The sequence below is a fragment of the Triticum urartu genome, chromosome 4 (genome assembly GCF_003073215.2).
Source record: "Triticum urartu cultivar G1812 chromosome 4, Tu2.1, whole genome shotgun sequence".
Taxonomy (NCBI): Eukaryota; Viridiplantae; Streptophyta; class Magnoliopsida; order Poales; family Poaceae; genus Triticum; species Triticum urartu.
In genome coordinates, this window is record NC_053025.1 from 296,999,263 (window position 1) to 297,011,429 (window position 12,167).

At 46.5% G+C, this 12,167-nt stretch overlaps 1 protein-coding gene across 1 annotated transcript; it reads right to left on the bottom strand.

Moving 5' to 3' along the window:
- Window positions 1-402: 402 nt before the first annotated feature.
- On the bottom strand, window positions 403-2,295 carry LOC125551536 (ricin B-like lectin R40C1). The gene is made up of 4 exons (XM_048714793.1): window positions 1,919-2,295; window positions 1,252-1,761; window positions 881-1,109; window positions 403-698 (listed from the first exon to the last, which is right to left on the bottom strand). Coding segments are annotated over exons 1-4 (1,044 nt in total). The 5' UTR covers window positions 2,222-2,295; the 3' UTR covers window positions 403-696.
- Between the last annotated feature and the right edge of the window lie 9,872 nt (window positions 2,296-12,167).

A 12,167-nucleotide genomic window follows, 5' to 3' on the forward strand; every position in this document is an offset into this window, starting at 1 on the left:
TTAGCTTCACTCACGAAGACGGCAGATGCAAGGACGACATGGGTTTAAGATCAGGTCGTTTTTTTTTAATGTTTGAAATGTAATAAAATTCGTCGTTTTTTTTGTTTGAAATGTAATAAAATTCAGCCGTTTTTTCATGAATATCATCGGGTTTGTATGAAATCCACCCATATCGTTATGGTGAAAAGGTATTTGTAAATATTGGATGACATTCTCTCATATCCATGTTCGCGAATGCAGAAGAAATTTGAAGGTTGCGTTGGAGATGCCGTAAGAGCGTATATGAGAGTAGACATTGCTTGTTACGGTAAAGTTTCATATATGCTGATTTCTTTTACTATTTTTAATTGTTTTTGCTTAATCTGGTGTAGGCAGGTTCAAAAAACCGCACCGATAAAGATGGACAATAAAGACCATTCGCATAGATGGAAGGATTGCACCACAGTACAGAGGTTGTCATCACGGATCCATGGTTTGAAAAACAAGCACAAGTGCCAAATGCTTATTACATCGGATAGCTCGCCATAGCAGGACACAACGACAGGACAGAAACTAAGCACACACACTCACGGACACATCACCACCGCCGACCGCACACGACTTTTATTCTACCGACACGGCAACAGATCACAGGCCGATCTCTACCAAACTCCGGGTCACGGTGGCGATCAACTCAGCTTCAGCAGCATGACACGTTTCTGCAAACACAAGCAACGATAAAAACACATTAATATTTTTGCCAAAAGGGAACGCAAATAATTGAAAAGATGGCAGATAAGCTAACTCCATCCGCTTCTACCGACTACTCCACCCGTTTATGGAGATGGTGTCAGTGGTTCTCCACTAGCAAGAAAATGGGAGCGAGTGAGGGGGCACTTACACCAGGGGAGGATCTTCCAGCGCTGGTTGTCGCCCTCACACCACTTCCACAGCACGAGGGAGGTGCCGTCGCGCACGCCGCCGTGCTCCTTGTCGCCGTGGAGAGCGTCAAAGTTGAGGTAGATGTTGTTCACCATGCGGATGCACCGGAAGCCGGCGCCCACGTCGCGGCTCTCAGTCCACAACACTGACTCGTCCTGGTAGTTGGCGTTGTATGGCACCAGCTTCACCTGTTGGATCCAACAGCAACAGCGAACCAAACATTTCTTGTTAATCATTTAGCCTCAATCTCTCAGATCTCTTACCCCAATGACACCAACAATTTCTATGTAAGTGACGAAAAAGATCTGAGTGGCTTGGACGGTTGCTTACCGGGTGACCCTCGCCTTGGGAGTGCTTGATGGCCTCGCCTGTCACCTTGTTGACGAGGGCGAAGGCCGGGTAGCCTTCCTCATCCTTGATGCGGTTGCTGTGCCTCATGTCCTTGAACCAGTGCTGGTACTCGTCGCGGGGGTTGGTGGGCGCGAGGACCACAGCGCCGTTGCGAACGGTGGCGCTGAAGCCGTCGTCGGCCTTGCAGAAGATGCGCACGGTGGGCTCTGTGGAGCCGCCGCGGGGGGCGTTGGCGCTGCCTCCGGCGTAGGCCTCTTCGCCCCAGGGGAGGATCTTCCAGCTCTGGTTGTCGCCCTTGGCCCACTCCCAGAGGACGACGGTGGTGCCGTCGTGCACGCCGCCGTGGTCCTTGTCGCCGTTGAGGGCGTCAAAGTTGAGGCGGATGTTGTTCACCATGCGAATGCAGCGGAAGCCCTTGCCGACGTCGCCGCTCTCCGTCCACATCACGGACTCGTCGAGGTACTCCGGGTTGAATGGCACGAGCTTCACCTGCACACCCAAACAAATCATTCCACTTCCATTACTGATAATAAGCACTAAAACGAATCTAGATTCGGAAACCGAACGGACGAACAGTTGAACGGAATGTTTTCTCAAGAAAGAAAGAAAAAAGAGAACCAGAGAGGGGAAAGAGAAGATGACGAACCGGGTGGGACTGGCCGAGGGAGTGCTTGACGGCGAGACCAGTGGCCTTGTTGACGATGGCGAAGGCGGGGTTACCTTCCTCGTCCTTGATCTGGGTGCTGAAGCGCATGTCCTTGAACCAGTGCTGGTGCTCGTCGCGGGGGTTGGAGGGGGCGAGGACGACGTTGCCGTCGCGGACGGAGAGGCAGTAGCCCTCGTCGGCCTTGCAGAAGATCTTGAAGGTGGGCTGGTTGCCGCCGCCGGCGGCCGGAGCGTGGGCAGGGGGGTTCTGGCCATGGTGGCCGTGGTGACCGAAGCCGAACATGCTGTGATCTCTCGGGGGTTTGCGGGACAGAAGGAGAAAGGTTCTGGACGGGGCGATGAGAAACTGCGTCCCTTGGGTCCCGTTTATAGAAGGGTGTGCCCAATCACTGCCTAGTAGTAAAAAGAATCCAAGGCGGGTTGAATTATTGTTGTACTACTACTGGGCGTGAATGTCACGGCTCAATGACACGTGGGGTCCGCCAGCCGAAAGTTCTCGGCGGTAGGCGTGAACCGTTCGCTTCTGCCAGATGTCAGTCCAAACGCATTTGATGTCTTTTTTAAAAAAAATCCAAATGCATTTGTGCTTGCCTACTTGGTTCATGGACGGTGCAGTACCCGCGAGCTATTTCTTTTCACTATCGTCCGCATTACTATTTTAAGACTTTCCTCTATAAGTGCAACTCCAACGCGAATCACCAAATCATCTGGAATGTTTAGAATTATTTTACTTTTACCATCCAACGACATTCATAAAAGCGAACTAATATGTAATATGTAGTTGAATGATGATTAGGAGGACAATGGTATCATGTCCATCAGTGTTCAAATTCTGATGCTCACATTTATTCTGGGTTATTTTAGAATTTTCGGCAATACGTGTTCAGTCGAAGGAGACGTTTCCATCGACTACGAGGCGTCTACGGTGACTACGAAAAATCTCAAGATGATATGCCGGATCAATCTCTCGGAGGTGCTCATAGGAGTAGTGTGTGCATTCATGGGGATGAGGGATGAGTGTATGCGTGTATATATGAGTGTTTGCGTCTGTACTATGTTAAGAAAAGACATTTGTAAAAAAATGTCCATACAAATCAAAACCAAACTTGAAAGGGGTCAGAGCATCTACGCTCGGGTGCCTCAAACCGGCCCCAAACACCTAGATTGACGGACCAATAATTGATTGGTGAAAAAAATCTGACCCAGTCACGCCCCAAACGTTCTGGCTGTCTGGCACCCCTCGTATTCAATCCAAATCCAGGGCGCCCGAGTTTGCACATCATACAGAGTTGCTATTCGAGCGGTCCTGCTACGATCGCGGTCCCGCGCCGCTCCTGCCCCCACGCAACCGTGACATTCAAATCAAACGCCGCGTCAAGGAAGAGTCGTTGTCCCTACTGGTAGCTGCCTCCGCTGCCACAAGGATGTGGTGTCGCTATCACCGCCCCATCGGTAATCCAGGAACCAGTGGAACCCGGCGTGAAGAAGGAGGAGCCACCCTCCCCAACAATCGCCAATGCTCGCGGCTGCCTTGCCTACTGAGGGAGTCCTGGACTAAGGGGTCCTCGGATGTCCGGCCTGTTATCCGTAGGCCGAACTCATGGGCTTTGAGGATGTGAAGACCGAAGACTGCACCGTGTACGGATTGGACTCTACTTGGCGTGAAAGGCAAGCTTGGCGGCCGAAGATTTCTTCTTATGTAACCGACTCCATGTAAACCCTAGATCCCCTCGGTGTCTATATAAACCGAAGAGGATAGTCCGTAAAGGACGAGGCATATACTCATTACCATATTTATAGGCTAGACTTCTAGGGTTTAGCCATTACGATCTCATGGTAGATCAACTCTTGTAACACTCATATTCATCAAGATCAATCAAGCAGGAAGTAGGGTATTACCTCCATAGTGTTGGGTTTCGTAGTAATTTCAAAAAAATTCCTACGTACACGCAAGATCATGTGATGCATAGCAACGAGAGGGGAGAGTGTTGTCTACGTACCCACGCAGACCGACTGCGGAAGCGTTGACACAACGTAGAGGAAGTAGTCGTACGTCTTCACGATCCAACCGATCAAGCACCGAAACTACGGCACCTCCGAGTTCGAGCACACGTTCAGCTCGATGACGATCCCCGGACTCCGATCCAGCAAAGTGTCGGGGAAGAGTTCCGTCAGCACGACGGCGTGGTGACGATCTTGATGTACTACAGCAGCAGGGCTTCGCCTAAACCCCGCTACAGTATTATCGAGGACTATGGTGGCTGGGGGCACCGCACACGGCTAAGGAATAGATCACGTGGATCAACTTGTGTGTTCTAGGGTGCCTCTGCCTCAGTATATAAAGGACTAGAGGGGGGAGGCTGGCCGGCCAAGGTGTGGCGCGCCAGGAGAGTCCTACTCCCTCTGGGAGTAGGATTCCCCCCCCCCCCAATCCTAGTTGGAATAGGATTCGCGGAGGGGGAAAAGAGAGAGAGGGGGCCGGCCACCTCTCCTAGTCCTAATAGGACTAGGGGAAGGGGGAGGCGCGTAGCCCATGTAGGGCTGCCTCTTCTCTTTTCCACTAAGGCCCATCATGGCCCATTTAGCTCCCGGGGGGTTCCGGTAACCTTCCCGGTACTCCGGTAAAATCCCGATTTCACCCGGAACACTTCCGATATCCAAACATAGGTTTCCAATATATCAATCTTTACGTCTCGACCATTTCGAGACTCCTCGTCATGTCCGTGATCACATCCGGGACTCCGAACAACCTTCGGTACATCAAAATGCATAAACTCATAATATAACTGTCATCGTAACCTTAAGCGTGCGGACCCTACGGGTTCGAGAACAATGTAGACATGACCGAGACACGTCTCCGGTCAATAACCAATAGCGGGACCTGGATGCCCATATTGGCTCCTACATATTCTACGAAGATCTTTATCGGTCAGACCGCATAACAACATACGTTGTTCCCTTTGTCATCGGTATGTTACTTGCCCGAGATTCGATCGTCGGTATCCAATACATAGTTCAATCTTGTTACCGGCAAGTCTCTTTACTCGTTCTGTAATACATCATCCCGCAACTAATTAGTTGCAATGCTTGCAAGGCTTATGTGATGTGCATTACGGAGAGGGCCTAGAGATACCTCTCCGACAATCGGAGTGACAAAACCTAATCTCGAAATACGCCAACCCAACATGTACCTTTGGAGACACCTGTAGTACTCCTTTATAATCACCCAGTTATGTTGTGACGTTTGGTAGTACCCAAAGTGTTCCTTCGGTAAACGGGAGTTGCATAATCTCATAGTTACAGGAACATGTATAAGTCATGAAGAAAGCAATAGCAACATACTAAACGATCGGGTGCTAAGCTAATGGAATGGGTCATGTCAATCAGATCATTCTCTTAATGATGTGATCCCGTTAATCAAATAACAACTCATTGTTCATGGTTAGGAAACATAACCATCTTTGATTAACAAGCTAGTCAAGTAGAGGCACACTAGTGACACTTTGTTTGTCTATGTATTCACACATGTATTATGTTTCCGGTTAATAAACAATTCTAGCATGGATAATAAACATTTATCATGATTATAAGGAAATAAATAATAACTTTATTATTGCTCTAGGGCATATTTCCTTCAGTCTCCCACTTGCACTAGAGTCAATAATCTAGATTACACTGTAATGATTCTAACACCCATGGAGCCTTGGTGCTGATCATGTTTTGCTCGTGGAAGAGGCTTAGTCAACGGGTCCTGCAACATTCAGATCCGTATGTATCTTGCAAATCTCTATGTCTCCCACCTGGACTAGATCCCGGATGGAATTGAAGCGTCTCTTGATGTGCTTGGTTCTCTTGTGAAATCTGGATTCCTTTGCCAAGGCAATTGCACCAGTATTGTCACAAAAGATTTTCATTGGATCCGATGCACTAGGTATGACACCTAGATCGGATATGAACTCCTTCATCCAGACTCCTTCGTTCGCTGCTTCCGAAGCAGCTATGTACTCCGCTTCACATGTAGATCCTGCTACGACGCTTTGTTTAGAACTGCACCAACTGACAGCTCCACCGTTTAATGTAAACACGTATCCGGTTTGCGATTTAGAATCGTCCGGATCAGTGTCAAAGCTTGCATCAACGTAACCATTTACGACGAGCTCTTTGTCACCTCCATATACGAGAAACATATCCTTAGTCCTTTTCAGGTATTTCAGGATGTTCTTGACCGCTGTCCAGTGATCCACTCCTGGATTACTTTGGTACCTCCCTGCTAGACTTATAGCAAGGCACACATCAGGTCTGGTACACAGCATTGCATACATGATAGATCCTATCGCTGATGCATAGGGAACATCTTTCATATTCTCTCTATCTTCTGAAGTGGTTGGGCATTGAGTCTTACTCAATTTCACACCTTGTAACACAGGCAAGAATCCTTTCTTTGCTTGATCCATTTTGAACTTCTTAAAATTTTTGTCAAGGTATGTTGTTTGTGAAAGTCCAATTAAGCGTTTTGATCTATCTCTATAGATCTTTATGCCTAATATGTAAGCAGCTTCACCGAGGTCTTTCATTGAAAAACTCTTATTCAAGTATCCCTTTATGCTATCCAGAAATTCTATATCATTTCCAATCAGTAATATGTCATCCACATATAATATCAGAAATGCTACAGAGCTCCCACTCACTTTCTTGTAAATACAGGCTTCTCCGAAAGTCTGTATAAAACCAAATGCTTTGATCACACTATCAAAGCGTTTATTCCAACTCCGAGAGGCTTGCACCAGTCCATAAATGGATCGCTGGAGCTTGCACACTTTGTTAGCTCCCTTTGGATCGACAAAACCTTCTGGTTGCATCATATACAACTCTTCTTCTAGAAATCCATTCAGGAATGCAGTTTTGACATCCATCTGCCAAATTTCATAATCATAAAATGCGGCAATTGCTAACATGATTCGGACAGACTTAAGCATCGCTACGGGTGAGAAGGTCTCATCGTAGTCAACCCCTTGAACTTGTCGAAAACCTTTTGCGACAAGTCGAGCTTTGTAGACAGTAACATTACCGTCAGCGTCAGTCTTCTTCTTGAAGATCCATTTATTCTCAATTGCTTGCCGATCATCGGGCAAGTTAACCAAAGTCCATACTTTGTTCTCATACATGGATCCCATCTCAGATTTCATGGCTTCAAGCCATTTTGCGGAATCTGGGCTCACCATCGCTTCTTCATAGTTCGTAGGTTCATCATGATCTAGTAGCATGACTTCCAGAACAGGATTACCGTACCACTCTGGTGCGGATCTCACTCTGGTTGATCTACGAGGTTCAGTAGTATCTTGATCTGAAGTTTCATGATCATTATCATTAGCTTCCTCCCTAACTGGTGTAGGTGTCACTGAAACAGTTTTCTGTGATGTACTACTTTCCAATAAGGGAGCAGGTACAGTTACCTCGTCAAGTTCTACTTTCCTCCCACTCACTTCTTTCGAGAGAAACTCCTTCTCTAGAAAGTTTCCGAATTTAGCAACAAAAGTCTTGCCTTCGGATCTGTGATAGAAGGTGTATCGAATAGTTTCCTTTGGATATCCTATGAAGACACATTTCTCCGATTTGGGTTCGAGCTTATCAGGTTGAAGCTTTTTCACATAAGCATCGCAGCCCCAAACTTTCAGAAACGACAACTTTGGTTTCTTGCCAAACCACAGTTCATAAGGCGTCGTCTCAACGGATTTTGATGGTGCCCTATTTAACGTGAATGTGGCCGTCTCTAGAGCGTATCCCCAAAACGATAGCGGTAAATCAGTAAGAGACATCATAGATCGCACCATATCTAGTAAAGTACGGTTACGACGTTCGGACACACCATTACGCTGTGGTGTTCCGGGTGGCGTGAGCTGCGAAACTATTCCGCATTGTTTCAAATGTACACCAAACTCGTAACTCAAATATTCTCCTCCACGATCAGATCGTAGAAACTTTATTTTCTTGTTACGATGATTTTCCACTTCACTCTGAAATTCTTTGAACTTTTCAAATGTTTCAGACTTATGTTTCATTAAGTAGATATACCCGTATCTGCTTAAATCATCTGTGAAGGTGAGAAAATAACGATATCCGCCACGAGCCTCAATATTCATCGGACCACATACATTTGTATGTATGATTTCCAACAAATCTGTTGCTCTCTCCATAGTACCGGAGAACGGTGTTTTAGTCATCTTGCCCATGAGGCACGGTTCGCAAGTACCAAGCGATTCATAATCAAGTGGTTCCAAAGGCCCATCAGTATGGAGTTTCTTCATGCGCTTTACACCGATATGACCTAAACGGCAGTGCCACAAATAAGTTGCACTCTCATTATCAACTCTGCATCTTTTGGCTTCAACATTATGAATATGTGTGTTACTACTATCGAGATTCAGCAAGAATAGACCACTCTTCAAGGGTGCATGACCATAAAAGATATTACTCATATAAATAGAACAACCATTATTCTCTGATTTAAATGAATAACCGTCTCGCATCAAACAAGATCCAGATATAATGTTCATGCTTAACGCTGGCACCAAATAACAATTATTTAGGTCTAATACTAATCCCGAAGGTAGATGTAGAGGTAGCGTGCCGATTGCGATCACATCAACTTTGGAACCGTTTCCCACGCGCATCGTCACCTCGTCCTTAACCAATCTTCGCTTAATCCGTAGTCCCTGTTTCGAGTTGCAAATATTAGCAACAGAAGCAGTATCAAATACCCAGGTGATACTGCGAGCATTAGTAAGGTACACATCAATAACATGTATATCACATATACCTTTGTTCACCTTGCCATCCTTCTTATCCGCCAAATACTTGGGGCAGTTCCGCTTCCAGTGACCAGTCTGCTTGCAATAGAAGCACTCAGTTTCAGGCTTAGGTCCAGGTTTGGGTTTCTTATCTTGAGTAGCAACTTGCTTGCCGTTCTTTTTGAAGTTCCCCTTCTTCTTCCCTTTGCCCTTTTTCTTGAAACTAGTGGTCTTGTTGACCATCAACACTTGATGCTCCTTCTTGATTTCTACCTCCGCAGCTTTCAACATTGCGAAGAGCTCGGGAATAGTCTTGTTCATCCCTTGCATATTATAGTTCATCACGAAGCTCTTGTAGCTTGGTGAAAGTGATTGAAGAATTCTGTCAATGACGCAATCATCTGGAAGATTAACTACCAATTGAATCAAGTGATTATTATACCCAGACATTTTGAGTATATGCTCACTGACAGAACTGTTCTCCTCCATCTTGCAGCTATAGAACTTATTGGAGACTTCATATCTCTCAATCCGGGCATTTTCTTGAAATATTAACTTCAACTCCTGGAACATCTCATATGCTCCATGACGTTCAAAACGTCGTTGAAGTCCCGATTCTAAGCCGTAAAGCATGGCACACTGAACTATCGAGTAGTCATCAGCTTTGCTCTGCCAGACGTTCATAACATCCGGCGTTGCTCCTGCAGCAGGCCTGGAACCCGGCGGTGCTTCCAGGACGTAATTCTTCTATGCAGCAATGAGGATAATCCTCAAGTTACGGACCCAGTCCGTGTAATTGCTACCATCATCTTTCAACTTTGCTTTCTCAAGGAACGCATTAAAATTCAACGGAACAACAGCACGAGCCATCTATCTACAATCAAACATAAACAAGCAAGATACTAATCAGGTACTAAGTTTCATGATAAATTTAAGTTCAGTTAATCAAATTAATTAAAGAACTCCCACTTAGATAGACATCCCTCTAATCCTCTAAGTGATTACGTGATCCAAATCAACTAAACCATAACCGATCATCACGTGAGATGGAGTAGTTTTCAATGGTGAACATCGTTATGTTGATCATATCTACTATATGATTCACGCTCGACCTTTCGGTCTCCGTGTTCCGAGGCCATATCTGTATATGCTTGGCTCGTCAAGTATAACCTGAGTATTCCGCGTGTGCAACTGTTTTGCACCCGTTGTATTTGAACGTAGAACCTATCACACCCGATCATCACGTGGTGTCTCAGCACGAAGAACTTTCGCAACGGTGCATACTCAGGGAGAACACTTCTTGATAATTTAGTGAGAGATCATCTTATAATGCTACCGTCAATCAAAGCAAGATAAGATGCATAAAAGGATAAACATCACATGCAATCAATATAAGTGATATGATATGGCCATCATCATCTTGTGCTTGTGATCTCCATCTCCGAAGCACCGTCGTGATCACCATCGTCACCGGCGTGACACCTTGATCTCCATCGTAGCATCGTTGTCGTCTCGCCAAGCTTATGCTTCTACGACTATCACTACCGCTTAGTAATAAAGTAAAGCATTACATCGCGATTGCATTGCATACAATAAAGCGACAACCATATGGCTCCTGCCAGTTGCCGATAACTCGGTTACAAAACATGATCATCTCATACAATAAAATTCAGCATCATGTCTTGACCATATCACATCACAACATGCCCTGCAAAAACAAGTTAGACGTCCTCTACTTTGTTGTTGCAAGTTTTACGTGGCTGCTACGGGCTTAAGCAAGAACCAATCTCACCTACGCATCAAAACCACAACGATAGTTTGTCAAATAGACTCCGCTTTAACCTTCGCAAGGACCGGGCGTAGCCATACTTGTTTCAACTAAAGTTGGAGAGACAGTCGCCCGCAAGCCACCTATGTGCAAAGCACGTCGGGGGAACCGGTCTCGCGTAAGCGTACGCGTAATGTTGGTCCGGGTCGTCTCGTCCAACAATGCCGCCGAACCAAAGTATGACATGCTGGTAGGCAGTATGACTTATATCGCCCACAACTCACTTGTGTTCTACTCGTGCATATAACATCAACATAAATAACCTAGGCTCGGATGCCACTGTTGGGTTTCGTAGTAATTTCAAAAAAATTCCTACGTACACGCAAGATCATGTGATGCATAGCAACGAGAGGGGAGAGTGTTGTCTATGTACCCACGCAGACCGACTGCGGAAGCGTTGACACAACGTAGAGGAAGTAGTCGTACGTCTTCACGATCCAACCGATCAAGCACCGAAACTACGGCACCTCCGAGTTCGAGCACACGTTCAGCTCGATGACGATCCCCGGACTCTGATCCAGCAAAGTGTCGGGGAAGAGTTCCGTCAGCACGACGGCGTGGTGACGATCTTGATGTACTACAGCAGCAGGGCTTCGCCTAAACTCCGCTACAGTATTATCGAGGACTATGGTGGCTGGGGGCACCGCACACGGCTAAGGAATAGATCACGTGAATCAAATTGTGTGTTCTAGGGTGCCTCTGCCTCAGTATATAAAGGACTAGAGGTGGGAGGCTGGCTGGCCAAGGTGTGGCGCGCCAGGAGAGTTCTGGGAGTAGGATTCCCCCCCAATCCTAGTTGGAATAGGATTCGCGGAGGGGGAAAAGAGAGAGAGGGGGCCGGCCACCTCTCCTAGTCCTAATAGGACTAGGGGAAGGGGGAGGTGCGCAGCCCATGTAGGGCTGCCTCTTCTCTTTTCCACTAAGGCCCATCATGGCCCATTTAGCTCCCGGGGGGTTCCGGTAACCTTCCCCGTACTCCGGTAAAATCCCGATTTCACCCGGAACACTTCCGATATCCAAACATAGGCTTCCAATATATCAATCTTTACGTCTCGACCATTTCGAGACTCCTCGTCATGTCCGTGATCACATCCGGGACTCCGAACAACCTTCGGTACATCAAAATGCATAAACTCATAATATAACTGTCATCGTAACCTTAAGCGTGCGGACCCTACGGGTTCGAGAACAATGTAGACATGACCGAGACACATCTCCGGTCAATAACCAATAGTGGGACCTGGATGCCCATATTGGCTCCTACATATTCTACGAAGATCTTTATCGGTCAGACCGCATAACAACATACGTTGTTCCCTTTGTCATCGGTATGTTACTTGCCCGAGATTCGATCGTCGGTATCCAATACATAGTTCAATCTCGTTACCGGCAAGTCTCTTTACTCGTTCTGTAATACATCATCCCGCAACTAACTCATTAGTTGCAATGCTTGCAAGGCTTATGTGATGTGCATTACCGAGAGGGCCCAGAGATACCTCTCCGACAATCGGAGTGACAAAACCTAATCTCGAAATATGCCAACCCAACATGTACCTTTGGAGACACCTGTAGTACTCCTTTATAATCACCCAGTTACGTTGTGACATTTGGTA

Excerpts from the sequence above, each read along its gene's own strand:
- LOC125551536 (XM_048714793.1), bottom strand. The coding sequence starts at position 2,221 with ATGTTCGGCTTCGGTCACCACGGCCACCATGGCCAGAACCCCCCTGCC. Across the intron at positions 1,762-1,918 it reads CCCTCGGCCAGTCCCACCCG|GTGAAGCTCGTGCCATTCAA; the intron begins GTTCGTCATCTT and ends TTGGGTGTGCAG. Across the intron at positions 1,110-1,251 it reads CCCAAGGCGAGGGTCACCCG|GTGAAGCTGGTGCCATACAA; the intron begins GTAAGCAACCGT and ends TGGATCCAACAG.